The sequence below is a fragment of the Furipterus horrens genome, unplaced genomic scaffold, assembly GCF_987537825.1.
Source record: "Furipterus horrens unplaced genomic scaffold, mFurHor1.1.pri manual_scaffold_11, whole genome shotgun sequence".
NCBI classification, from domain to species: Eukaryota; Metazoa; Chordata; class Mammalia; order Chiroptera; family Furipteridae; genus Furipterus; species Furipterus horrens.
Window position 1 is genome coordinate 62,366,049 of NW_028327181.1, and position 26,762 is coordinate 62,392,810.

Sequence of the window (26,762 nt, forward strand, 5' to 3'; positions counted from 1 at the left end):
CTTTCCTGCACCACACGGGGCTTGTTTGCCCTGCCTGCCAGGGTGGGCGTCTTTGAGCTAAGAGCCTGTGGTTGGAAAGAGCACTAGGACTCTCTGAACTGGGGCAGCTGGCCTGGGGCTGCCAGGCATCTCTCTGTTGTCACCTGCAGGAGCCAGTTGGGGTGCCAGAATCGAGGCCTTGCTTTGTCTATCAGGGAGGCCACTTCATGAGGAAGCCCTGGGAGGGAGATAGAGAAGGGAGCCGAGCCAGCTGAGGGCCTCCTGTGTGCCAGGCACTGTGCTGGGGTCTTTGCCCAGCTGTGAGCATGCCCTGACACTCATCCTTCCATAAAGACCGAGGAACCGATGTTCAGGGAGGTGAAGCAGTTGCTAGCATGTGGTCAAATTGAGATCTGAGCCCCACCCTTCTAGCTCCAATGGCAGCTAATTAATGTAAAGAATGTTCTGCAGAGGCAATTCCAGAACATTCTGAAATGTGTGACCTCTCAACAGCGCCCTCCAGAGGCTGTGCCCCTGTGCTTCCTCTTTTCTTGTACCATGAGTCTGGTGGTCCTGCAGGTTTCTGCCGGGTTAGGATAGCCCCAACTTCAGCGATGCTCTCCTGCAGATCCCGAGCCATGACATGTCCTACAGATCCCCGTATTTGGGCCTTTAAGTTGCACTTCCCAGCACGTAGCAGCCACACAACCGCCCTCTGTCTTTATTTGAGACACAGTGGGGAAAAAGAAAGAAAATCCTGCCGTGACTACAATGGGACATCCCAAAGGCAGCATCCAGATGTCATTGACTCAGACACATGGAGGCTGCCCCACCAATACTTAAGAGCCACTTGGTCATTTCACTGTCTGTCTCTCTGTCCCCCACAGCCCTCAGCAGTATGCATGCCAAGAATGTGTTCACCATGAAGCTAAAGTCATGGCAGAATCTGCAGAGTCCGAAATCCAGGTAGGGTGGAGCACAGGGCTTCTTGGGTAACAGTCCATAGACTGTATTTTAATGAAGGGAAGCCCAGAGTAAGTCAGTCTTTGGAAAGAGAGAAGTGTCCGCAGGCATCAGTGATGAGGCAGTGGGTGAGGCCCAGCTTGACGGTGACCCTGTGGCCACCTGCACCTTTGCGTCTGGTCTCCATGAAGCGTGGGCCACTTTTCCAGCTTGGGAACTAGGTGCCTGCTTCACTTCCTGTCCTTAACTCGCTCACCAAAAAGGGAGCGCAGGAGAAACTCAAACCATTTGGCTCTTTCTTAAGAAGTTTCAGGAAAAGTTGAGCAGGAGAGGACAACTCCCCACCAGTATGGTGGGTTCTCTGAGGGTTTTGCTTCCCTGTGCCGTCCTTCCCCATCATTAGGGCAACTGGGCTTTGTTCTAATAAAAATGGGATTAGAGCTAGGGACAAGGAAAGGTTTGTCCCGATGCCTCCAAGCAGGGTGCTTTCCGCAGGCAGGGTCTGTGGTCCAGCCCTCATGGGCTCGGGAGGGCCGCGTGGGCATGGCGAGCGGGCAGCGTGCCCCCTCCCCATGGAGGAGCCTCAGGCCTGGTCAGCACCGGGTTCTCTTGAGTGAGCCACGTTCCCGGAACCAAGCAGGAAGACAGAGGAGGGCATGTTTCCTGGGGAAACCGGCCCACCCGTCAGGGATCTCTGGAGGAAATCCTGGTGGCGTCACCAGACCCTTCTTTTTTCCCTCTCCAGCCGCACCACCCTCCTGGTGGAGTTGTCCTGCGAGGGCGGCCGAGGTCTCAGCTACCTGCCAGGGGAGCACCTGGGGGTTTTCCCAAGCAACCAGCCGGCCCTGGTCCAAGGCATTTTGGAGCGAGCGGTGGATGGCCCCGCACCCCACCAACCCATGTGCCTGGAGACCCTCAGCGAGACTGGTGAGCCCTCCACACACACAGCATCCCCCCCACCCAACCCTCCAACCAGCTGAAGGGAAGCTAACCCTGTCCTTCCTGCTGGGTGGGTGAGCCCCCCAAGCCGGGCGCTAAAGCAGCCTTGCCAATAGTTCTCGACCAGCAAAAAGAGGTGCTTCTTTGGGACGATACACCCTACACCAGAGGCTGGAAAGTCTTTTTCCCTTTATTCTTTTTCATATCTGGCCACTCTTTTATTGATTGACCGATTCATTTACTTTCCCATCTAAATTTTAACTGGTCACGTCTCTATATGCCCTGGGCTAAAAAATGAATGAGACTCAGTGTCTGCCCTCAGAGAGCTCACTACCTAGTACAGGAGGCAGATACACAAGAATATTCATAGTAATAATTATTATATTACTAATAGGAGCAGCTAGCATTTATTGGGTAGTTACACTATGCCAGCATTTTATTTGCATTGTCTCTTTAGTCCCCACAACAGGCACATGTGTGCAGCTTACCTGGTGACATAATAGAGAAATGTGGACACAGTGTGCAGATGGAGAGTTTGAAGGTTCAAGTCCAGATCCATCACTTACCAGCTATGTGGCCTTGGGCATAGGAGTTCATCAACTCTAGGCTTTATTTCTTTGTCTCTGAAATAGAGATAATAGAGCCTTCCTTGTAGGCCTGTTTTGAAGAACAAATGAGTACATACAAATGCAGCCTTCACAGCTCCTGGCACCATATAAATGCAGGAATGGACGAATGTCCGTTTCCCACAGGCTAGTGAACATTTGTCCAGGTCAGATGACACACCCTAATGGTCTCCTTGGGTCCCAAAATACATAACCTTGTCACATTCTCAGGGCATTCTAATTTCATACCACTACCACCCAAGTGTCTGCTTTATTCCCACTGTCTCTGGGCAGTGAGCAGGGGCAGGCCATAGGCGGCCAGGACAGTGTGGCTCCCCTGGCCATCCTCACCAGGGAGGAGACACTGTCCCAGGGAGGGTGCAGGGCGCCCCCTTCCTGTACTCAGGTGATGCTCTTGGTCTGTGTGGTGAGTCCAGCACAGGGTGACAGGCACTGGGAAAGGTAAACTAATGAAATCTGCCATCACAGGCCTCCCAGCCGTAGGACTTGCTCCCTGGCCTTAGCTCCCTCAGTGATAATGACATTTTGCAGTGTGTGTCCCCCTAAATAGAGTGGCCAAGATAGGAAAGCAGGGGTCAGAGAAACAGAGTACCCCCTGTCCAGGAGAATGTGTGAGAGCCTGAAACTTAGGGACTGCAGGGAGACAGATGTGGTTCATCACGCCTTGGATCTCGGTGAAACGATGCAACATTAATATTTTTACTTAACAATTATTGAGCACCTGTGTCCCAGACACTGTACCAACTATTCCATGGCACTATTTCATTCAGAGTTCATACAAACCCAGCGAGACAAGTGGGGAACCCAGTGGAACCCAAGGCTCAGAGAGTTCAGTCACCCAGCTAGTAAGTGCGGAGACAGAGTTTGAACCCAGGGTCCATGCTGTGACTGCCCTGTATACTGGCCCTTGGGACTCCTTGAGACTCACTTCCTCACTTGGGGGTGACTGGTGGCTCTCCTAGCACCTCGTGGTGTAGGATCCAGTTGACAGCAGTCTGGGCTTTTCTCTAAAAGAGCAGCTGGCCTCTAGGGTGTATGTGGGCCTCTGATGGGTTTAGTCACTGTGAGTCTGTAATTCCCCTCGGATATCCTGCTGAAGTCTAGGTCCGGGTGAGGGAGGGGCGGGACCGGCACTGTGTCACCGTGGGTGCCCGGTGGAGGGCTGTTGATCAAGCTTCCCTGCAGCCCCACCTCTGAGCACCAGCTTGCATGTGAATTGGACACAGGAGCCTGTTGCTGTTCCTGGAGCCAGAACGTTGGTGTCTTCTCTCCCCTGTAGCTGGAGGGCAGAGGGTGTCTACCCCGGAGGCCTCAGCACCCTTTGGGAAACCTAAGTGGGGCCTGGGTTCCATCCTGACTCCTTTCGCTATCCAGGCAGCTACTGGGTCAGGGACAGGCGGCTGCCCCCCTGCTCACTCAGCGAGGCCCTCACCTACTTCCTGGACATCACCACCCCCCCAACGCAGCTGCTGCTCCGGAAGCTGGCCCAGCTGGCCACAGAAGAGGCCGAGAGGCAGAGGCTCGAGACCCTGTGCCAGGTGAAGTTCGGGGCTGGTGTGGGAGGCAGTTGCCGGGTCCTCAAGTCAGGGGAAGCCAGAGCCCAGAGCTGATCTTATAACCTCCAACAGGGATCCACCTCTGCTGCCCAAAGTGAGACGCGGCAAGGTCTGGTGGGGAGCCAGGCACCCTCTCCCGTCCTGCCTCCGGGACACAGCTGGGTTGAGTAAACCGGATTTTTCTGAGTGTCTGCAAGGTGCAACCAAAGCACTCTTAAACCCACGTAACTTTAACAACATACGTGTACAGTACCACAAAATCCCACGGTATAGCGAAAAATCCGCAATAAATAATGAAATATAATATTTTTAAAAATCTCGCGATACAGTGAGGCCACGATAAATGAATCGTGATACGGAGAGAGACTATTGTACACACGCTGAGACATTAGCCAGAAGGAGAGCATCATTGTGTCTCGTCTGTCTTTGAATTCCTAAAACCTGGTGGATGAGCGGATAAATGGACATTGTCACAGACGGGCAGGTGGATTCATAAGTTAATAAGAGAATGAGTGAACTCACCTGAAACTTTCTAGGCCCAAGTCTTGGCAAAAGACACTGGGGGTCATTCTTCCATCACCATTATTGCTAATTATCTTGACCCCAGCCATCTCCACGGCCACTCCCCTGTGGCTGTGCTGCACTAACTTGTGAGGGATCCTGGTTTCTCACTCAATTCTCACAACATCCCCACCAAGGAGGTGACGCTGTCCTCGGTTCACAAAGGCTAGTAAGTGGGACAAGATCCCACAGCTCTGAAACAAGCGTTGCGTCCCAGCGTCCAGTTAAGATCTGAACCCAGGTCTGCACAATTCCAAAGCCCTGCCCCAGATGAGATCACTTACAGTGGGGATTTGACTCCTACCCACAGGTTGCTGACAGCGTGGTTCCAAGCACATGAGTTAGATAAATGCTACTCACTGGCCTGAGTTCTTCCAGGACAGGCAATATCCGGTATTTTCTCTCCAGCTTGGCAGCACCCTGCCCAGTGCCTGGCACGTCAGTGTTTGTGGAGGGAGGGAATGAATGAGTCCTGGATTGTCACAGCCTCTCCCTTCGATGGGGGGCAGGTGCCCTGGCTTGCTCACACTGCCTTTGCCTTTCAGCCCTCTGAGTACAACAAGTGGAAGTTCACCAATAGTCCCACCTTCCTGGAGGTGCTGGAGGAGTTCCCGTCCCTGAGGGTGTCTGCCAGCTTCCTGCTCTCCCAGCTCCCTGTTCTGAAACCCCGGTACTACTCCATCAGCTCCTGCCGGGACCGCACGCCCTCAGAGGTCCACCTCACCGTTGCCGTGCTTACCTACCGCACCCAAGGTAAGGCCAGGCGGAGGCTTTGGGGTGCCCCAGCTCTGCCATTTACTACTGGGCAGCTGCTCAGCATGCAAGCTTCGGTCTCCCCATCAGTTAAACACCTGCCTTCCAGAGTTGTTACAACAATAGGAGTGTGTGGGAGGGCTTACTATGAACCAGGCCCTGAGCTAGCCCCTGTTGTGTGAGTATTATCAATAACCATGTGAGATGCGTACCGTGTACATATTACAGGAGAGGAAACTGAGGCACAGAGAGGTTAAGCCACTTGTTCAAAGTCACACCATTAGCAAGCAGAGAACTGAGATTCGAACCCAGGAAGTCTGCTGAGTCCAAATTCTTAGCCCTCCTACCCCACTTTGCAGTCCTACTGCTGTTGAGACAATTGAGTGAGATTGAATGGGGAAAGCGCCCAGTACTTAGTGGGAGCCCAGTGAGTCTTAGTCCAGCCTGAATACAGGGGTGGTTCTGCCTTGATTGTTCATTCCTTCACTCACTCATTCGACAACGATTTGTTTCATACGTCTCTACACTTGGCCCCTGCCCTTGTGGAGCTTCCCACCTGGAGGGTGCGATGAAGAGAGACACACAGACATAGACAGTTGTCATTGTGTAGGTGCTGGGAAGGCACGCACAGGGTGCTGTGAGGACAGAGGGGGGATGGGCTGACACAGATAGGAAGGTCCCAATCCTTGTCCAGGTGGGCGTGGCTCCTCCAGTGGATGGACTGGGCCCCTGCCTAGGCCTTGGTAACTGAGCACTGCCTGGTATGGCAAAGCTGGGGACCATCCCACAGCTCGGAGCCCTCGGTGCTCTGAGAAGCACAGGCACGCAGTTCTAAAAGCTGGGCAGAGGCTACTTGCTGTGCTAGACAATACCGCCCAGGCCCAGTCACAGTTCTCAGACCAGGGGAGAGGTGGCGGGCATGTCCTCCGAGAGCAAGATTCCATCCAGAGGAAAACCAAAGGGACTTCTCACGTTGGTTGGAGGTCCTTTTAAACTCTGGGCCATTGGGAAGGGAATGTCCCCCAGAGAAGGCTGGGGTTTCCACAAGCCCAGGAGGGGCCGCACACAGATGTCAGAACAGACTGGAATGTTCAGCAGGTTGTCCATCGCCCAGGGGTCCTACCAGTAAGGGTATATTTGTGAAGAGACTCTGTGACAATGACTTTGGCCACCATCAGGGTGACTTTGTGCAACTGTCATCGGAGCCAAGTGCGGGGCTGGGAGGGTCCCTGGAGTCAGAAGCTGAGGTGTGGTCTGATTCTCATGCTATCTGAGTGACCTTGTACAAATCACTGTCCCTCTGGGACTCAGTTTCTGCCGTGGCAAAAAAAGAGGCTTGCATACTCTCTAAGTCCCTTTCACCTTTTACCGGTTCTGGATATTTAGAGGGTAGACCTCAGAACTGAGAGAAAGCAGTTCCCACGTTAGGCCCCAAAGAGTGTCTGAGTGGCAGTTCGAGGAGGAGGCACATGAGTATGGGAGGAGCCACTGGGGCGGTTCACCCATGAATGGGGTGGGGGGTGGGGTTGGTCAGGTCTGTGCTGTCCTTGCAGATGGCCAGGGTCCCCTGCACCATGGTGTCTGCAGCACATGGCTTAGCAGCCTGAAGCCCCAAGACCCAGTGCCCTGTTTTGTACAAAGGTAAGCACCCCTCCACTCTGTCTGTTGTGGGACCCCTGGCTCTGGGAGTTTGGGGTTGAAATGGAGGGACCTGGCCCATAAAGAAGGCATTGGGGTCACACTGGGTCTGTCCATTCTACCTCCTCCCTGTAGAACACGGCCAAGTCGACAGCAGGGACGGAGCTGACCGTGGTGATGGGGCCAGAGCGGCTAGACAGGCATTTAATACAGCAGTAAAGTGGTTACATTTAGTCAGGTGTTAAATTCCCCTGTGATTGAGAGAGGATTCTGGCAACAGATGGCAGATGATCACAGTGGGGATAAGTGAAGAATTACATAGCCAGGCCTGGGGTGCTGCTAAACATCTTTCAATGCATAAGACAGCCCCCCAGCAAAGAATTACTTGGCCAACATGTCAGTAGTACCAAGAAGCTTTGCAAACCACTTTTGACATGTTCGATCAGTCACAGCTCCTTCTCCATACACTGCACAAGTCTTTTTTTTTTTTTTTTTGTATTTCAGTTGCTTTTTTACCTTTCTTGAAATGATAAAGCATAATGTGCCCCAAATGTTGCCTCTTCCAACGAGGGCTCTTTCAAAAGGACCCCAGCATAAGGTGCTGGTATGTCTGGTCAGAGGAAGTGAAGCAACTTGCCAGGCTTAGGAAACAAATTTGAGCTCACTGTCTTTTCCACAACCCCCCAAAACTACCACCCCCAATCACATACCTGCTTCTCAGCCCCTGTCCTGCGTGTGCATCCAGCCCATGGCATCTGAGGACTAAGGCCTCTCTTTCTGTCCTCCTCAGTGCCAGTGGCTTCCAGCTCCCTGAGGACCCCTCCCATCCTTGCATCCTCATTGGGCCTGGCACGGGCATTGCCCCCTTCCGCAGTTTCTGGCAGCAGCGGCTCCATGACATTGAACACAAAGGTACTGCTGAGGGGCCCCTGGGGGTGGGGGGCACCAGGTGGCCAGCACCTGCCTGAGAATAGAACTGAGCTGCAGGAGGGTTGTGCCACTGCCCCACACGTTTCCTGGCCCCATGTCCCAAGTTTTCCTCAGCCTGTGTGGGCAAGTGATCTGAATGCCCTGGGCCCAGCATCGTCCTCTGTAAAGTGATGAAGTACTAGATAGGATTCTTGTGGAGATGAAAACTCAAGTTGGGTGCCCAGCTTGTCAGGCCTTGACGTACGCCCTCTCGTGGCCACTCTGGTAACGGCAGCCTGCTGGGTCTCGGCAGGGCTCCAGAGCGGCCGCATGACCCTGGTGTTCGGGTGCCGGCGCCCAGACGAGGACCACCTCTATCGGGAGGAGATGTTGGAGATGGCCCGGAAGGGGGTGCTGCATGAGGTGCACACAGCCTACTCTCGCCTGCCTGGCCAGCCTAAGGTAATGCGGCCAGCACCCGTGTGGTGGAAGGAGCATTAGAAGCAGAGACTAGACTATGATGGGTGCCCTGGCACCTCACACGCCCCTCAATTCTGAACCTTCATCTCCTCAGCTCTAAAATGTAGGCAGTTATACTGTCAGAGCGATGCTGTGAAGCTATTCAGTTCACTCTTCAGGAGAAGAGAAAGGCCCTGAGTGGTGCAGGACCAAGGCAGGGCCACATGGCGGGTGACTCTCCAGGGCCCAGCCTGCTGAAGGCCCTCCCCTGGGATACACAACTGCCCAGGGAGAGGCTGTCCAGGATGGCTTTACGCTCAACCACAGCAGGGCAGGAGGGCAGGAGCTCTCCCACCACGAGCCCACAGACGGGCTCTGCTGCCCCAGGACACTGCCCCATGAGCCTGGGAAGTCAGGACAGACTCTTGGCTCCTCCCTTATGAACTTGTCCTGTCAGAGCTCCTCCCAGAGCCAGGGCTCCACGCCCAGGGCTGGGGTCCCTGGGAGCCCCAGTTGACTCCTAGACTTCTGTGTCACTGGGGAGCCCAGGCCTCTGGGCCCTGCTCTGCAGTACAGTGGAGATCCTACAGGCAGTCTGCACTGAGAGAACCTCTCTCCTGGGGTAGAGGCAGGTGGGCCTCAGAGCCCTGGGCAGGGCAAGTGGCTTGACTGATGCCCGTTGGATGCTTGGTGGATTCAGAGTACACCCAGGAGCCCCACTGGACCGTCAGCTCCTCAAGGGCAGGGCTGTGGCCAGCATTCATCTCTCCAGCCTAGGCCTGGGCCGGGCAGGGTGCCAGTGCACGTCCTCACGCAGAGCCTGGTCCCTGTGGAGAGCCCTGGTGGGGAGGGTGCTCACCCTGCAGCCCATTGCACCCCCTCTCTGCCTGCCCATGGCCAGCAGGCCTGACTGCAAGCTCGGCCCCTCCCCCCAGCAGCAGGGGCCTGGACTCACCATCTCCTCTGGTTTCAGGTCTATGTTCAAGACATCCTTCAGCAGCAGCTGGCTGGCGAGGTGCTCCACATGCTCCACAAGGAGCAGGGCCACATCTATGTCTGTGGGGATGTGCACATGGCCCGGGATGTGGCACACACACTGAAGCAGTTGGTGGCCACCAAGCTGAGCCTGAGTGAGGAGCAGGTTGAGGACTATTTCTTCCATCTTAAGGTATGGCAAGCTGGCTGTGGGCTAGGGATGCAGGTCAAGGGCATGGGCCAGAGATCCAGGACGAGGGGAGTCAGGAGTAGGACAGCCCTGGATGTCAAGGGAATCCTTGAGGTGGCTGGGGGTCAGAGCTGGGTGGGCTGTAAGAGGCTTGACTATACATCCTGATCTGGCTGCTCTGTTAAGCAAAGGCAAACACATTGCTCTACGCTAAGACTTTCAAAGCCTCTCACATGCTCCTGTGCACTGTGATGCTTCAAAACTGAGAGAAAGTAGGTCGCATTTATCTCAGAGCCCACATTTCTAGGAGCATCTTGTGTGATAAGTACTGGGAAGGCTATGCTGTCTGTTATAAAGCCTGGAAAGATGTTTAGGCGGGCCACAGCAGAGCAGGCAGTGGTGGGCATTAAAGAGTCTAAGTCAGATTCAAGTGTAATATAAGCATGACAGTTGGGAAGGCAAGGGGCTCAGGAGTGTACAAGTGATAGGGAAGCTGGGGGAACCCCAAGAGCTCATCCCAGCCTGGACCTGATGCATGAGGTGGCTGAACCAGCAGAGCTGACATGTTGATTTCTGTTTTCTCTTAAAGAACCAGAAGCGCTATCATGAAGATATCTTTAGTGCTGTGTTTCCCTACAAGGTGAAAAGGCATGGGGCAGCGAGGAAGCCTAGCGATCCCAGAGCACTAACTGCCCTTGGAAATTAAAGCTGCTGCCACCAAATTTCATGATGGACCCATTTCTCGATGACCTGAGGTCACAAGCAGATGGTGGGAAATTATATCCCCAAGCCTCACATCTTGTTTCTTCATCGCCTTCCCCCTTTTCTTGACTTGCTACCAAGTAGCAGCCTGGACTGAGTGGAACCTCTTGTCTCTTTTGGGCCCACCCTTCCCTGGATCATGGAAAATTGGGGCATCCCTTATTCTTGGAGAGTAAATCTGCAATGCCAGGCCTGGCCAGTGGGTGAGAAGGATGGATCCTTCTTCTGTTTGCATGACCCCGAGGGACCACCAGGAGGTGCTGTCTCACACTTCTGTATTGAGCCCCGCCCTTCTACCGTGTACAGTTATTTATGCTTTTGTATTTAAAAAAACAAAAAACAAAACAAAACCCTTGTCATCCCCTGAGGGCCATTTAGACCTTCCCTGTATGACTCCTTGATGGAGATATTTATATGAAATGCATTTTATTTTAATCGCATTGTATGTGTGCGTGTGTTTCTAAGGAAAGCAGCCCCAGGTTACACAGAGCTGGGGACCGGGGGGTGGACCAGCGTGGCCATGCTGCTTCTCTGAGATGGGTACGAGGGCTGCACACGGGGTGCACGCCCGGAAGGAAGCCCGTGATGGGCGAGAAAGCACAGACCTCAGTCGAGTCTCAACGCAGGAGGAACCTCACGTGGGGGAGGGCAGGGGCGCCGCTGCGAATACGCTGACCACAGCCTGCCTTACACAGTCCCCCGCTGCTTCCTGAGAGTTTGGCCAATAATGATTAGGCACCTGAATGACATAGCAGGTGAGGTCAGGCTACGTGTCAAGGACTAGGTGGGGAGTGAAGGCCACATATCTTCCACGGGGAAGGCTTCTTAAGGGACTGAGCCACATTTCCTTCTCCGAGTGGGAACAAGGAAGGAACTCAGCCAGGGGCTGAGTGAGGATCCGGTAAAATCTGGCTCTCAGCTTGGGTTTGGCCTCTGTTTAACTGACTCTCTGGCCCCTGTTTCATTGGCTCTCTGGCCCCCCTACTCAGATGGGGGGGGCAGGCCAACCTGGGGTGTCATGGTGGTGCATTGGAACAATGGTGGTCAAGAACACGGTCACCGGGCCCAGTGCCTCTCACACACTCACATATGCACTAACCACCTGGGATCTCACTCCAGTGCAGACTCTGACTCAGGTCTTTGGTAGGGCCTGAGATTCTGCATTTTAAACACACTCCCAGGTGCTGTAGATACTGCCCGCTTGAGGTCTGCGCTTTGAGCCCACACCCTGGTTCTTGAGTCCCTGGATTCCTGGTGGAGTTAGCAGGGTGCGTTGGCATCATGTGGGCACAGACCTGGGTCCCCTGCACTGGCCCAATGGCTGGCAGACCCTACACCCTGAGCCCCTTTCCCCCCTACACCCTAACCCCTAACATCAGAGGACCCACAGTGGAACAACACAAAAAAGCTCTCTTCTGAGTCAGCTCCTCCTGCCACCTCCTCCCACTGGGACACAGGATTCTGATAAGCTGGCCCTGCCATTTGGCTCCTGGCCCTGCCATGGCCCTCACAGGCTCCAGCCCAACCCTTGGCCCATTTTAGAAGCACGGGGCTGGTTCCTGGGTTCACCTCTGTTACCAGCCTTCCTGTCAGAGGTTCCTGTCCAAAAGACCTGAGCCTGGCTGTTTTCTCCCATACCCTGTGGGACTTGTGAGGACCCACTGAGAGCAGAAGTGGATCAGGACCCCCACATCAAAATGTGCCTATGCTCCCTCCTTGGCCAGGACCTCCCCAATTCCAGAAACCCAAATGTCTCCAAACATATTTAGTAAACCACAATTATCCCGTGCATATGTGCCAACATGGACATTTCCTTCTTTACTTAAAGGACACTGGGAAAGGGGGAAGCCTCCAGCTGAAGAAGATCCTGTCTGTGGGTGAAGACCAGCAGGTGTCAATCAGGGTCACTTTCTTGGAGTGGGGGAAGGGTTGGTCAGGGTACGGGAAAGGTTAAAGGTTGGAGAAAGAGGAGGAGCTGAGGAGACCACCCCCCATGTGAGTGGCTTGAGCCTGAGATGGAGTACATGGAGGGTGGGAATGGGGTCAAAGGTAGACGAGGGGTAGGCCCGGGCTGGGGCTTGGGAAGGCCCAGGACCCTTCCTTTCTGCCGAGGGGACTGAACATGGGACTTCAGCCTGCACAGACCACCCCTCTCTTCGGCTGGTAGGACTTGGGCACCTGGAGCGCCAGGCACTGCCCCGACTGAGGAGCAGTCCCAGCCAGCTGCCTTCTCCACTCCAGGGCGGCACAGCCAGAAGCAGGGCCAGACAAGGGCCTGGTCTCTCCAGAAAAGCCCCAGATCCTAGGTGGGCTGGGAAGGGCTGGGGCAGGGACAGAGAAGGTGGAGGTGATGAGCAGATCTGGACGGTGACATGCTCCAGCCTGAGTCCCCACGGCCAGGAATCCTGCCTATGTCTGCACGTGGGTCAGCCGGATGTCGCCTGCCACTTCCAGGTTGTTGATGGTGGGCAGGCTCTTCAGGCGGTGGTAGTAGTCAAACAGGTGCTGACCGTTCACGGCCACCTTGAGGCAGTGACTTTCACACATGATCCACACCTGGAGAGACAGACAGGCCATGTCATTTGCACTCCACTTGGAAAGTCCTTGAACCTAAATGCAGTCCGGTGTCTCCCCCCCTCCCTCCTGCCTTCCTCTAACACTAGTTAAGCACGCCCCACGCCCACATCCCAGTCACACGGAAGGACTCGCTCTTCAGAAACATGCTCTCCTTCCCGTCCTTTTACATATTCTGTTCCCTGGCATAGAATGCCCCTCCCTCAGGCTCCCCACTGCACACCTTTCCATGTGGGTAACAGCTAATCCCACTTCAGGATTCTCCCCTCTCCAGCAAGGCTTCCCTGCCTTTTGCCACCTCCTGAGCCCTTCCTACTCAAGTCAGGTGCCCCCTCAGGTCTTGTTGCCCTCCCCCATCCTCACTCTCCAACCGGACCCTGAGCCTCCAGGGGCAGGAGCTCTGGCTTGTGCCACCCATGTTCCTAGTGCCCGGCCCCCAGGAGTGCTCTACATGTACTCTCCTGCAATGGCCACCTCCTGACTGGACTTCTTCACCCCAGATATCCTCTGCAAGGCAGTCAGAGCACATCTGTTAAAATGTCACCATCCCTATCACAATACCTGACACTCCCAGCACACTTACTGTGTGCCTAAGCACGTCACAAACACGACATCATTTTATTCTTACATCTCTGTGAGATCAATATTGTTATTAGCCCCATTTTTCGTATGGAAACCTTGAGGCTCAGAGCAGTTAAGTCACTTGCTCAAAGTCACACAGCTATCTAGAAATCAAAGTATATTGCTCTCTGGCTTGAAACACACCAACCTACCATATTAAAATCCAAACTCCTTTCCATGGCCCTCAAGGCCTTACAGCGGTCATTTTCAAGCCTGGGTGAGGAGGATATGGGCCTATTTAAAAATATGGATGCCCAGGCTCACCCCCTAATTGGCCTGGGGCGGGGCCAGGCATTGATTTTTTTTTTTTTAAAGCTCTCTGCGTGATTCGAACCTGTAATCAGGGTTGAGGACACCTGCTCTGTGATCAGGCCTCCAGCCTCCCTGTCCTCCCCGTTCCTGGACAAGCCATGCCCATGACCCTCACTTTTGCTGTACCAGCCTCTCCCTCCAATGCCTCTGGAAATGCACCCCTCAGATCTTTGTGTGGCTGCTCTTCTATCCCTGAGGTCTCCACTGCGCTGTGGCTTCTGAGTGCTGTCCCCATCTCAGGCAGCGTGGACCCTGCCCAGGCCTCATTCTACCCCATTATTCCCTTTTGCTCTCAGCACAGCACCTGTTGTGATAAGCAACAATTCTTCCCAACCTACATTGTGAACTTCGGGGGCAGGACCTCTCTGTCTGCTCCATGTCTGTCTTCCCCCACCCCCAACACCTGAACTGCTTCCTGCATGGAATGGGCCTTGATAATAGAGCTGATGAGTGACTGTTGAATGAATGAGTGAGTGAACGAAGAAATGAATAACACCTCACTCTTGGGTTTGATCTGGCACTTATTGGCTGTGTGACCCCAGGCAAGGAACCCGCACTTGAGAGTTTTTCTCCTATCTGTAAACAGATACCACCACCTATTTTATGTGGGACTGGAATAGTAAAACCACAGTAACAAATATTTGTTGAACACATTCTCTTCTTCTGGGCCCAGTCCTCACCCCGGAGGCCTCAGCCCCTACCTTGTTCGCCTCCACCCCCCGCTTCACCTGCCCCTCGGAGCCCCTTAGAGCCTCAGGCTGTGGCACCGTACCAAGAAGTCCTGGCCTCTGGTGAAGGGCATTTTTTGGGACAGGCCGCGCTCCTCAGGCCCCCACGAGCCGTTGACCTGTGTGTTGCGGACCACGGCGTTCTCATTGAAACGGGGGTTCAGGTGGAAGGCAATGTCACTCCCGGAGAGCAGGTTGATGTGGAACCTGGGGGGGTGGGGAGCTCACATGGGTCTCCTCTCCCCACTGCGCTCTGGGCCCCTGCCCGCCCCAGCCTGCCCAGGGCCTGTGGGAGGCCAGAATGACTTTGGGGTATCTCTCCCCCCAAGAGCCCAGGCTTACCTCTGGGCGCTGGGCAGGACGGTGCCTGACACGGTGATGCTCTTGGAGGGGCGCAGCCCCCCAGGGATGGCGGTGAAGTAAGGGATCGGCTGTTGTGGGGAGAGGGGCAGGTCAGCCAGCAGCAGCCAGGGTAGCAGCCGCTGGAGGGAGAACTTCCTGCCCGTTTCCATGACTTCGGACTGTCAACTGAGTTTGACAACTGTGCCTGTGAGTCACATCTTTTTAAGAAAAACCTGTGATGTCTTTACTTGGTTAGTAAATGCCAAAGGAAAACTTTCCAGTGTTCCTCGAATTGATGAGCTCTAAGTGTCATGAAAAGAACTTTGGCCGGACATATAAGATACTGGGGCTGAGATGGGAAGGCCACAGAATAGGCTCGTGATGAAGGGCAACTCCTAAAGGTGAAAGCTCCTGTCAACAGTCTTTGATTTACCTGGACGTTGGACTCCAGCTTATCAAAGAACTGCTTTTAATTTTGTGAGCCACCCGGCCCCTCCCATGCCACCCACCACAAAGCAAACATCCACCCCCCCTGAGAAATCACTTACGTAGGTGGAGTTGGAGTACATCGTAGGTGGGATTACAGGGTTCTGTTGAAAAGAGACCATGCAATTCAGTGTGGGACTGCGCCCATACCCAGGCCCCCACACACTGGAGAGGGGCCACTCCAGTACGAGGGGCTGGCCCCTGGATTCTCCCGTTCACCTTCCCTCTCATGGCAGCCGTGGTGGAATCTCCTGCCACAGTCCCAGACCCCTCACGGTCACCTTCCCTTGGCCCCTCCATGGGCAGCCCCGCTCCCTCCAGGGCTCCCGTCTGACTTGTACCGGCAGGAGGAAGAGAAGCAGCGGCTTCAGCCTGTGGCCAGCAGTGACCTCCCGGGCACATGAGGACACAGGGCCAGAGATGCAGGTGCTGGGGCCACTGCACACCCCTCATAGTAACGGAAGGACCAGCTTTCCTGCTGGTGCCCAGGGTCCTGCCTCTTAGGCCTCTGGGTAAGGCCAGCCTGATCCAGAATGTCTGCTTTCCAAGGGGAGTTTGACTTGCAGAGGGCCCAGCCCCAGGTGTCCCCATCCTCCTTGCTAAACTGCTTGCGTCCCTTCTCTGGGACCAAAGAATTCAGTCCTTGGTAAAGGGGGATGTGATGGGGGCTGTGAGCTGACCAGAGCCTTCAGACTTACCAGGAACATTTGTCCAGGGGCGCTCTGCACCGTGTGGATGATTGTCTGAGTCTGGAAGAAAGAACTGGGTTCAACCCGCTCTCACCAGCGTGAAGACCACCACCTGCCACCAGAGGCCACCATTTCCCACACACCCTCAGAGTGGGCTCTGAGCTGGTAACCAGCTCAGCCGTCCTGACAAGACTCCCAGAATTGGAGGATAGAAGTGATTCTCCTCCCAAGGGGATGAGGTAGGGGCAAAAGCTTCTTCTGGAGAAGAAGTGTGGATTCATTTGTGGCCTGTTTCTCTTCTCAGGGGGGTCTCTCTAGAATGGCTTCTGCTTGTAGGAGAAAGGAGTAAATGTGGGGTGTCAGTCTCCTGTGTACAGAATGGCGGGGACTTGGGCAATTCAGCTTGTCTCTGAATTCATCAGGCCAGCCAACCACCCCTGCCCCTGAGATCCTCCCGCTGCCACCGCCACCACCACAGTCAGGCAGATGGTCAAGGGGGTGGCCTAGCTACCCCTTGACCTTTGGCAGAGGCCTAATGTCTGGCCCTGCCTCCTCCTTCAAACCCACAGAAGAACCCAATGAAGAGGATCTGAAGAGAGAGTGAGGCACTTACTATGGGAGCTGCGCTGGCCTGCCAAAAACCTGGAGGCTGATGGGGACAAGAAAATCAAAATGCAGGTTAACATTGGTGCCACACGTGGGTGCAACGCCAGCAGAAACTGGTAAGAAATGCCTCCCAGGACTCACGCTTGCTTCCTTCCTGCTCCCAAGCAGGCCTTCCTGAGCCTGAGGTCAGGTCAGGGTTGGAGGACAGGGAGCGTCCCCATCGGCTCCTCCAGAGAGAGGACCTATGTGTCTGATGTACGTGTAGAACGTGGAGCTTACCTTCGCTCCCAGAGGCAAAGCCGTGAATTCCTTCCAGGGCCATATTTCACCCAGAAGGTGACAACTAGCATTTCCTGAAGACGCCTGTGTGCCAAGCTGCTGCGTCAGTGTTTTATGAGGGAGGCAGCCTCTGCCTCTGCTTTGCTAAGTGACACAGCCAGGCTCAGAGAGGCTAAGCAACTTGGCTAGGTCTGTCCAGATTGCCAGCAATAAAACACAAAATGGTACTCAGTTGTGTCTGACTGTATCCAGCATACCCGGTCCTCCCAGGCCAGGACCAAAGTCAGGTTGCCCTGTGAAGGCCTCCCGGAGCTCCATCAGCCCTAAGGTCAGTGTGCTACCTGCATCATGATGGGCCACAGGAAGGCCAGGGAGAGACACCGCTAGCCCTTTGCCTCCACTGCTCAAGTGGCCAAAGGAAGAGCCAGGCCCTGCTCGCTCGTCCTGTCCTGGACCGTCTCCCCCACATAGCAGGCTCTCCCGGCCCTGAGTGGTCTCCCTTCAACTGGCTGTGCAAACCACATCCCTCACTGATTTATTGAGTCCCTACTGCATTCTAGGCACTGTGCACAGTGCTGGGGATGCACAAAGGGACAAGTCACAATTCCAAGCTCATGGGTGCAGGGAAGGAAGGGGTGGAGTGACGAGCACAGACATGTAAATACAGTTACAACAGGACATGGTAACTGGCATGGCACAGAGCTGTAAAAAGTCTATGGGGATGGGAGGTGGCGGGGCATCCAGCAATCTGTCAGGCAGGGAAGATGTCCCTGAGGCGACATTTAGGCAGAGCATTAAAGGGCAGTTAGTGGTCGTCTGGGGGTGAGGTGGCAACGGGGGCTTTTGGCATCAGGACAGCATGTGCAAAAGCGTGGTGGCCGGAGACAGCCTGGAGTCAGCCTGGGGTGAGCAGGGAAGGCTGTGTGAGTTTCGAGGACGGGGTGCAAGGCTGGGAGGGGGGCTGGGCGTGCCTGGGGAGGGTACTGCACATGCGCTGTGGCGCTGGAGCTCTCTTTAGAAGGGCTTGGGGCCTTTAGGATTTTTAAGCAGGGAGAGGATGAGATCAGATTTGCTTGTAGGAAGGTCACTGCGGCAGTGGGTGGGTGGGAGGGGTTTGAGGAGCCAGGTGGGAGGGACCAGAGCACTGGCTTTGAGAAGGAAGGGCGTTGGTGCACTGGAGAGATACTATGGAAGGGAGGGAAGAGCCCCGGCCGGCTCCCAGGCCCCAGCCCTGGGTGCCCGGTGGACGGAGACAGGGAACCTTGGGTGGGCAGGCGTGGAGGGGTCTGCAGGTCCTGGCCGGCCTGCTGGCTGGAACTAGCCTCTCTCTCAGACCCTCTGTCCTGCCTGCTGACTGATCCGTCTCCCAGGTCCTCGCGTTTAACTCACTTTTGGTTTGCGCCCCTTGGGCTTGGGTGGGAAGCAGGCAGTCTGGGAGAAGTGCATTCCGGAGAAGGCAGGCTGGACAGGGATTGCATAGGTGTTCTGTTAAAAGAGAAGGAGCCACAGGGTGAAGTGAAGGAAGAGTGGAAAGGCAGGGGCCAGGGCAGGAGGGGAAAGCGAGGCAGGCGGGAAGCCAGTGGGGGCAGGAGTTGGGTAGGGAGGGAATATGAGAGAGGAGGACCAAAGAGAAAGAAGCTCATGTTTGTTGAGGGCCTACTGTGTGCTTTTCTCATCTCAAGAAGTGCACTCAAAGACCAAAAATAGTAACAACAGCTCCAATCCAGCTGCCTGGGGCCCTGTGGGAATATGCGGGCCCAGCAGCATATTCCATGGGCTATCCATCAGGCCATTAAAAATGTTTTGGTAAAATACACTAAAATTTACCATCCCAACCATTGTTAAGTGCACAGTTGAGTGGCATCAAATACATCCATGTTGTTGGGCAACCATCACCGCCACTCAACTCCAGAGCATAAAACTTCTGACCTTGTAGGTGTTGGCAACACATTCAAAAATTTTGAAACACAGAGAAGGTCAAATAGACCCTGGTGCAAGCCCTTATGGGCCATTCCTTTTTAAAGATTTTATTCATTTATTTTTAGAGAGAGGGGGAGGGAGGGAGAAAGAAAGGGAAAGAAAAATAGACATGAAAGAGAAACATTGATCAGTCACCTGTTATATGTACCCTGATGGAAAAGAACCCACAACCCAGGCATGTGCCCTGACAGGAAATCGAACCCCTGACCCCTCACCTTATGGACAAGGCCCAGCCCACAGAGCTGCACCAATCGGGGCCCATGTGGGCCGTTTTCTGACCTCTGACATGTATCACCTCACTGAGCTCACATGATAACACCTGGAGCAGCAGTGACTCTGCCCCTCCCACAGACGAGGGAACCGAGGCCAGGAGAGGCAAGGTCACCTGTCTAAGATCCCACAGCTGATGACAATGGCAGCACTGGAATCTGAGCTAGGGTTCTTTCTGGAACCACATGGCCTCTTAACCAGGGTGGAAATAGAGAGTCACAGAGGAGAGTGGTAAGAGGTGGGAGGCTGAAGCAGGTGTTCTGGACAGAGACGGTGACATAAGAAGGACAGGATGGGGGAGCCAGAGGTATGTCCCCAGAGTCACCTGGGTTGGACATTGGCTGGTACCTTTGGGCTCACCCAATAGGGCCCTAGACTGGACCCTGCACCCAGCCCTGGGACAGGGGCCAGTTGGACAGTCTGACCTGAAAGCTGATTTGGGTCAGCCCCACAGCGCCGGTGACGGAGATGGTGTTCACGCAGTGGAAAGGCACGCGATGTGTGTACTGTGTGAAGAAGTTTCCGTTCACCACCACCTGTCAACCAGAGTGCGTTATCCAGAAGTGGTGTCTCAGACCAGGGTGGGGAGCACACCTGAGCCTCCAGGACCCCTGTTTCTAGAAGTTAAGATCTGTGGTTTTCACCTCCATGGCCTCCAGGTCAGGGCACCAGCCTCCAGGGCTGCACCAGTTCCGGACACATGCGTGTGATCCAAAGCACATCCAAACCCAGCCACCCCTTGGCACTAGCTGTTGGCTTCTTAGTTCTTATGGTTGTTCGTTTATTGCAGTAGGTTTGTCTTTCCCATCTTAGCTGCTCACCTTGGGTGTTACTTAAATATGCATAAAATGCTCATGTGGAGCAGAGGAGAGGGGTCCCCAGGTTGCACACTGCGGGGATGCACAGACACAGCCGTCCATCTCTCTGAGCCCAGCAGTGCCGCTCTACTCGCAAAAGCAATTCACAGCACGGTACAAAACTAAGCCATTCCTAGAGCCTGGATAAGGGCTGCAACAAGGTCACTCCCCCCAGATCATCCCAAGGACCTGGAGAGGTCAAATGGCCACAGCAGAGGAATGGAACTAACTTGTTACCCAAGGCCAAAGAAGACGTGGTGACTTATGTACTTCTTATTTCCTAGCAACAGAAGCAGCAGGTGCCCCTGCAGATGCGAGTGGAGGTATGTAAGGTCCTGTTGCCTGTACAGGAGCATTGCTTGGGCAACTGTTTCAAGGCTTTTTTTCACTATGCCTGATGGGGCAGAGGGCCAGGCAGCGGGAGGGGGGAGGAGAGTTAGTGCTCACCTGGAACTCTTTGCTCTGCACGAGGAAGCGGAGCTCAAAGGGATTCCCCATCTGGAGGGGCAAATGCATCTTCCTCTCCTCTATCCCCCAGGATCCTTTCTGCTTCGTGTTACAGACCACATACCCGCCCTCTTCAAACCGAGGGTTGAAGTGGAAGGCAATGTCCTGGTCACTGTAGCCAGAATGAAAGTTCACAGCAAACCTGGGCGGAGGGAAATCAGAGCGTTCTGGTTTATTGTCCATCGTAGGAGCGGGAGGGCCTCAGGCCTTGGCTTACGTGTGTGCATCTGGGAAGTTGTACACAACCCGTGTGGCAGCTTTGCACCCACGACTCCTTGGTTGCCTTCCTTTTTGTTTACCTAGTTTGCACATAGTGTGTTTTTGTGTAATTATTGCATTTTGCTCTTTCCAGTGTGACTTTCTAAAAATAAGTAGAAAATGGGTAAAGAAAAATGTTGACATTATCAACAGGAAGCATAAAACTGATTACATATTTGTATTGAAGATGCAAATCAGGGACTATGCCCAAAAGCAAGAGACTTTCGTGAAAACTGGGCGCTAGGTAGAGGCCAGCCCACGCACGTGCATTTGGGAAAGAAGAGAACAAACTGAAAGACCAAGTGAAATTCATGGAATATACCTACGAAGACAGTGACTAACAGGGAAGCACAGAATAAGAATTAGCTCTCCAGGCAGGAGAACTTTCAGGCCGTGTGCGTGTCCTGCCTCAGAGGATGGCGTGTGTCCCACACAGGAGGGGGTTGGAGCGACACCCCTGAAGTCCCCAGGCCGGGGCCCAGACCCCAGCTCTGTAGCATTTCTCATTTGCGGTGAGACCCTGGCCCACACCACCCTCACCATGCCCAGGAAAGGGGGTGAGTCCGTGCCTTTGGGAATGATTCACGAGGCGGTGTTCGGGAAGCCGGTAAACTTTCGTTTCTGTCTCTGTCCTTGGAAGGAAGCCCTCACCACCACAACCTCCTTTGGGTAAAGCTACGGTTCTCAGTGAGGAATTAAAACAAAATAACCTCCCAAGCACCCTGACTCACAAAAGGGGCACAAAAAATGTGTGTGCTGCTTTCCCCCAGACACAGGTCCTGAAACCAGGTCCAATCTGAGGTTCTCCACCAAGGGGTCACTGTCTACCCCCGCCTTTCCTGAACTCAGCACTCTGGTGTCGCCACCTAACGCACAGTACTCAGGAAGGCCCCCGCTTTTGAGTCTTCCATGGTGCTGTCCTCAACACCAAGTTGCTCTGTGGCCTCTCGGCCCGCAGGGCCCATGGGGAACTGCAGTGCGTTGCCCAGAGCCCTCCCTCTGGGAACGCTGAAAGGAAGGGAAGCTCTCGGTGACTCTGGAACCAGAAAACTGAAGTCTGCGTTCCTCTTTAAATGGAGACTATTGTTTCTGAAGTATCTCTGGGTGTATTTTCCCCTTTGTGGTCCTCCAGCTCCATTCCTGTGGTCCTTTGAAAACTCTTGCCCCAGAGAAGAGAGAGCAGAAGCGCCCACCGGAAGACTAGGGACAACCGGGTGGGAGTAGAAAGCCCTCGGGCGGTGGGAGGAGGGGTAGGCAGAGGGAGAAGTAGAGAGAAGGGGGCGGAGGTCCAGGGGTGAGGTCCCACATTCCCCTTCGGCAGGGCTTAGGGGGATCCGGGTGCCTCACTTCCCTTGCAGTCTCCTGGGGGCACCCAAGGCTCTCGGACATGTGCCTGGGTGAGTGTGACTATCACCACCTGGCAGGAAAGTCAATCTACATGCTGAGATGAGGCAGGGCTGGGCCTGGGAGTGCTGTGAAGGGATCCAGGCCCCAAGCAAGGTGATGAAAGGGCCACTGGGGGCAAACGACACCTGGGATTGAAACAGAGAGGCTTCTGAGAGAGGGCTACATGTCCAGAAGGGCTTCCGCAGGCAGCCACCATGCCGCAGACCCCACCCAAATCTGGCAGGAGCCCACAGCTGCCCATTGCCTGGACCTCAACAGAGGGCAGCCAGGATGCGTGAGCATCCCCGCACTCTGTGCCTCTGAGAAGACGCACAGGCCCTTCCCTGTTCCCCAGAGTCCCCTCTTGGGCGGAAAGCAGTGTGGAGAGGGTATTTGTATTTTGAACCGACTCAGTCTTTTCCAGGAAAGAACTTGAAACAGAGAGTGACCAAAGTACATTTCATGACAAATTTAAATATTTCCACGTCAGCTAAATGGCTCTGAAGTAAATGAGGGCAGCTTCGGGAAATAAAGGAAGTGTTATTTTTGTAACTCTGGGTCTTAGTGTGCAAAGTTCAATCCTAGACCATAATGATCTGCCTCCGGGCTGATCATTAGACTGGGAGCTCCTGCCACCTCTGTGTCTATGGGGGTCTGTGTTAATGGTGTCCACATGCTATTGGCAGATGGCAGGGGTACCATGCCGTGTGAGCAGGGGCTGGACCCTCCTCACACAGCGTCCCCTGAGCCAGGCACAGGCAGCCTGGAGAGTGTCAGGTGAGCCAGCCCGAGCTGGCAGGCGTCATGGTTTGCTAAGGGCAAGGCAGTTCCAGGTACCTGGTTCCACTGGAGGGATAAACCATCCCAGTGACAGTGATCTGAAGTCCATCCTGGAGGCCTCCCTGGATGATCCCGGAGAAGGGGACAGTCTGCAGGGAGAAGGCAGCAGTCAGTAGGCCAGCCTCCTTCTGGCCGTCCCCTCCCACACTTGTGAGTGGCCAGCCTGGGGTGTCAGGCCCCATGCTCGGGGCCGGGTGCAGCCGGGAACTGAGGAAATGGCCCCCACCAGGGAGTTGCACAGACATTCTGAGACAGATGGGGAGACCGCCAGGCTCTGGGACAATGTGACAGGGAGCTGACCTCCCTTATGAGGAAGTGACAGCTTCCAAGAGGAGGAAGTAGCATGTATGTGACCCCGAGATGGGGAGGAACCAGGGTGATGAGAGGGGCTGCTGGACCCCAGGCCAAGTTCCTAGCAAAGGCCCCAGGGCCCTGGCTGAAGATTCGGAAACCCAAGAAACTAAAGAGGCCACCAGCCTATTCTAAAGGATAACCCTCCGGCTCACCTGATAAGGTCAAGAAGAAGGCATCTTCCTCACCTCCTGCCCACCCCACCATAGAATAGTGGGGACCGTGCCCTTTGCCCTCCCAGCCACCTCAGGTAGTACCTCTTCCTGGATGCTATCTGCAGCCCTGGGCAGCCTCCTCCTCTACTCCTGCTCCTGGGCTCCCCACCTCCTCCCCCAGGCCCTGGGCAACCTCCAATGCCCTAATGTGATATTGGCACTGACTTTGTCCATTTTTGGCAATTTTCTTCCCTAGGCCACTTGAAATGAGCAAAGGTTATGGTGAGGCGTGCATCATTTTAGAGCCAGGCATAAGCCGGTTTGGAGCCTCATTCTGCTGTCATTACATGAGGAGCCTCGGGAAGCTTATTTAACCTCTCTTTGCCTCAACTTCTTCATCTGTGAAACAGGGATACATCTTACACAGAAGGTAAGCTGTATCCCTGTTTTATAGTGAGAAAAAGTTTGGGGGAGAAAATGGCACATTGTAGGTGTCTGTACCACACCCTCTCCTCTTGGTCTCTGAGCAAAATTCCCTAATTGGTTACTTCTAGACTTTTAAGCTAACCTCCAGAATGCCTTTTATCCAAGGTGGCCTATAACGGGCATTAACCTAGGAGAGAACTTCCAAGTCCTAGTCAATTTTCATATTTTTCTTTCTTTTGTTTTCCCCCTCCCCCGAGGACGTTTTTTCATTGCTTTTTAGAGACAGAGGAAGGGAGAGAGAGGAACATCAATGTGAGAGAGAAGCATCGATTGATTGCCTCCCATATGTGCCCTGACTGGGGATCAAACCTGCAAACTTTTGGTGCATGGGACGATGCTCCAACCCACTGAGCCACACCAGCCAGGGCCTGTGCTTTTAACCACCGTACAGGCTGCTTCTCACGATGAAGCACAGAACGCTGGTTCGCTGAGTGCTTCCCCAGACCAAACATCGAGTCCTGTCCTGCCTATAGTTCCAGCTTCCATCCTAGCCGCTGAGGCAGCTGGGCCAGATGAGGCTAGTTGAGGGGGGCGGGGAAGGAATGGGGGACAAGGCCCCCCAGACAGGCGCTCATGATGTTCAGCTCTTCAGCAGAAAAGCCAGGCCACGTGATCTCCCAGCAAACTTTGGAGGAAGAGGAAGGTGACTGCTGACTGCTGAAAGTCAATGAGCTACTGGGAGGGGGTGACCGTGGTGGGGGGGTATTCCTGGTGCCTGTTGGGCGACACCCATCCTCTGTCCTGTCTGGACTCCAAGGCCCTGTTTTAATTGCTCATGTGGGATTTTCCTTCTGCTCTAAAAAATTTTGAATCCAAGGATTAAAAAGTAAAAACCAGTCACTAGGATAAGAAAATGTCAGGGCCTGGAAGGAGCTCTGGGATCCCCCATCTGACAGGAAAGGAGCTCAAAGCGACAAGTTCTGACCCTGAGGCCCCCTGAAGGCACCAACACGGCCTGGCTCAGCTTTCTCCAGCCCCACTGAGAGTCCTTCCTCAAGGTGAACCCAGGGCCCAGAGACTGCTGGAGGGCGCGGGCCATGCCAGGGGGCCTGCCGAGGCGGCCCCAGCACTCCGATGCCCCCAGACTCCTAATACTAAACACATCGAAAGCACCCACAGTGTGCCAGGCACTGTTCAAGCACCCTAGAATGCTACCTCACTTAATCCCTACCCCGATTCGGGGACATGGCTCAAGGATCATCCTTATTTACAGACGTGGAAACTGAGGCCCAAAGAGAAAAAAGCAGCTTGCCTGTGGTCACCTTTCCACTAGCTAGTAGATGGCTGAACCCAGGGAAGCCATCTCCAGAGTCAGTGCCCATGCTGGGCTGTCATCCTGCCCAGAAACGCGGCTTAGTCTCCCTTTCATTCCTCCCCCTCAGCATTGAGGACAGGACGGGCACCCAGAGGGAGCACAGTCAGCATGTGTCCAATGTGCCAATCCAGACTGACCCCTCTGCCCTTCTGTGTTGTCTTCAGGAGCCCCCACCCCCCGCACCCCCTCCCCTGCCACCCAAGTGCGGTTTCCTCAGAAACCCAGAGCTGCTCTCTGGGAAAAGCAGAAGTTTGCCTGGCAGCACCGCCCATGCCCGCAGCCTGGAAACTCACTGGGTTTATGAAGGGAAGCTGAACGTTCATCTCTCCACCACCTCTGTGGACACCGCTGCTCCTCACACCAGCCAGCAGTCCTCTGCCCTGGGGAGGAGTCAACAAAGAAATAGAAAGCAAAGCAAATTGGCAGTTATTCAATGGGGAGGCGCCAGGTTCAAGAGGAAGTGGGTCTAGAGAAAATGAAAGGTAGAGTGGAGGGTGGGGGGCAGGGGTGGGGGCGGGGGGACTCAGGGTCAAGAAAGTAAATACTCCCACCCTAGAGACATTTGCTTCCTCTCTCCTCCTGTGCTCCACCCCAGACTGAGTCCCTTTTGGTTTAATATACAGTTCACAGAGCCTGGCCACCCTGACAGGACAGCGAGTTTCTAGACACTGCTGCCCATAAGTGTGTGTCTGTGTCTCCTGAGCATGCTCAGTCCCAGTGTCCAGAGAATAATGGGGCTGCTTGATGGGGCCGCACAGGTTGGGGAGTGGTGGTGGTGGTGGTGAACACAAACATGTGAGCCATCTCTTATGTGCCATTCCTTATAGACCCAGTTTGGTTCTTCTCCAATGTCATGTGCCATTCCTTATAACCCCAGTCCAGTTCTTCTCCCGTGTCTCCTATCAGAGTTGTACCTGATTTCCTTACCAGTTTTCATCTGAATCCACTGGCGAATGGACCAGTTCAGCTCTTGGTTCTTGGCCAGAAAACCCTTGATCCTGAAAGTCTTGTGAGAAGACATGGTGAAGAAGAATCAGTCAACTGCATGGACCGCAATCGCAGAGAAAGAGCGATTCCTCTCTCCCTCTTCTTTCTGGGCTTTTGAATAGGGAGACGAGAAGTCTTGGACACAATGGAACATTCCAGGTGACATGGAGGTCAGGGTGACATATTAAATAAAGTGCCTTTGACTGGCTTCAGTACTAGTTCAGGAAAATGGTTGAACAGAGACTAGCAGGGTTGGGGAGGAAGGGAGAGGAACAGCGGCAGTGTGCTCACCTGAAGTCAAGCAGGTCCCTGCAATGTGCTGGGCAGAAAACCAATGTGCTACCAGCCAAGCCTGAATGAGCAGTTAAAGGTCATATAGGTGCCAAGTGGGTACAAGGTGCCCCAGCGTCACATATATATCTG

The 26,762-nt window shown here is 54.3% G+C and overlaps 3 protein-coding genes across 3 annotated transcripts in view; 1 reads left to right on the top strand and 2 right to left on the bottom strand.

Moving 5' to 3' along the window:
- Positions 1-10,750, top strand: part of NOS2 (nitric oxide synthase 2) — a 30,789-nt gene extending 20,039 nt beyond the window's left edge. The window contains exons 18-26 of the mRNA XM_090291275.1: positions 867-945; positions 1,688-1,869; positions 3,882-4,045; positions 5,170-5,377; positions 6,931-7,018; positions 7,806-7,927; positions 8,238-8,386; positions 9,357-9,551; positions 10,138-10,750. Of these exons, the coding sequence (XP_090147401.1) occupies positions 867-945; positions 1,688-1,869; positions 3,882-4,045; positions 5,170-5,377; positions 6,931-7,018; positions 7,806-7,927; positions 8,238-8,386; positions 9,357-9,551; positions 10,138-10,254 (1,304 nt within the window). The 3' untranslated portion in view covers positions 10,255-10,750. The remainder of the gene's footprint in view (positions 1-866; positions 946-1,687; positions 1,870-3,881; positions 4,046-5,169; positions 5,378-6,930; positions 7,019-7,805; positions 7,928-8,237; positions 8,387-9,356; positions 9,552-10,137) is intronic.
- Positions 10,751-12,101: 1,351 nt separating this feature from the next.
- LGALS9 (galectin 9) lies at positions 12,102-25,758 on the bottom strand. The gene is made up of 11 exons (XM_090290752.1): positions 25,646-25,758; positions 23,043-23,134; positions 20,502-20,703; positions 19,623-19,733; positions 18,337-18,432; positions 16,676-16,711; positions 16,072-16,122; positions 15,436-15,477; positions 14,888-14,976; positions 14,590-14,752; positions 12,102-12,866 (listed from the first exon to the last, which is right to left on the bottom strand). Exons 1-11 carry the CDS (start codon positions 25,673-25,675, stop codon positions 12,720-12,722), a joined length of 1,059 nt encoding a protein of 352 aa, XP_090146878.1. The 5' UTR covers positions 25,676-25,758; the 3' UTR covers positions 12,102-12,719.
- A 459-nt stretch (positions 25,759-26,217) lies between these two features.
- LOC149997990 (large ribosomal subunit protein eL39-like) lies at positions 26,218-26,453 on the bottom strand. The gene has a single exon (XM_090291208.1). It carries the CDS (start codon positions 26,371-26,373, stop codon positions 26,218-26,220), a length of 156 nt encoding a protein of 51 aa, XP_090147334.1. The 5' UTR covers positions 26,374-26,453.
- Positions 26,454-26,762: the final 309 nt, after the last annotated feature.

Coding starts and splice junctions, on each gene's coding strand:
- LGALS9 (XM_090290752.1), bottom strand. CDS start 25,675: ATGAACGTTCAGCTTCCCTTCATAAACCCA. Junction 15,478..16,071: donor CCCCTGGACAAATGTTCCTG/GTAAGTCTGAAG, acceptor TCTTTTCAACAG/AACCCTGTAATCCCACCTAC. Junction 12,867..14,589: donor CCAGAGGCCAGGACTTCTTG/GTACGGTGCCAC, acceptor CTGTCTCTCCAG/GTGTGGATCATGTGTGAAAG.
- LOC149997990 (XM_090291208.1), bottom strand. CDS start 26,373: ATGTCTTCTCACAAGACTTTCAGGATCAAGGGTTTTCTGGCCAAGAAC.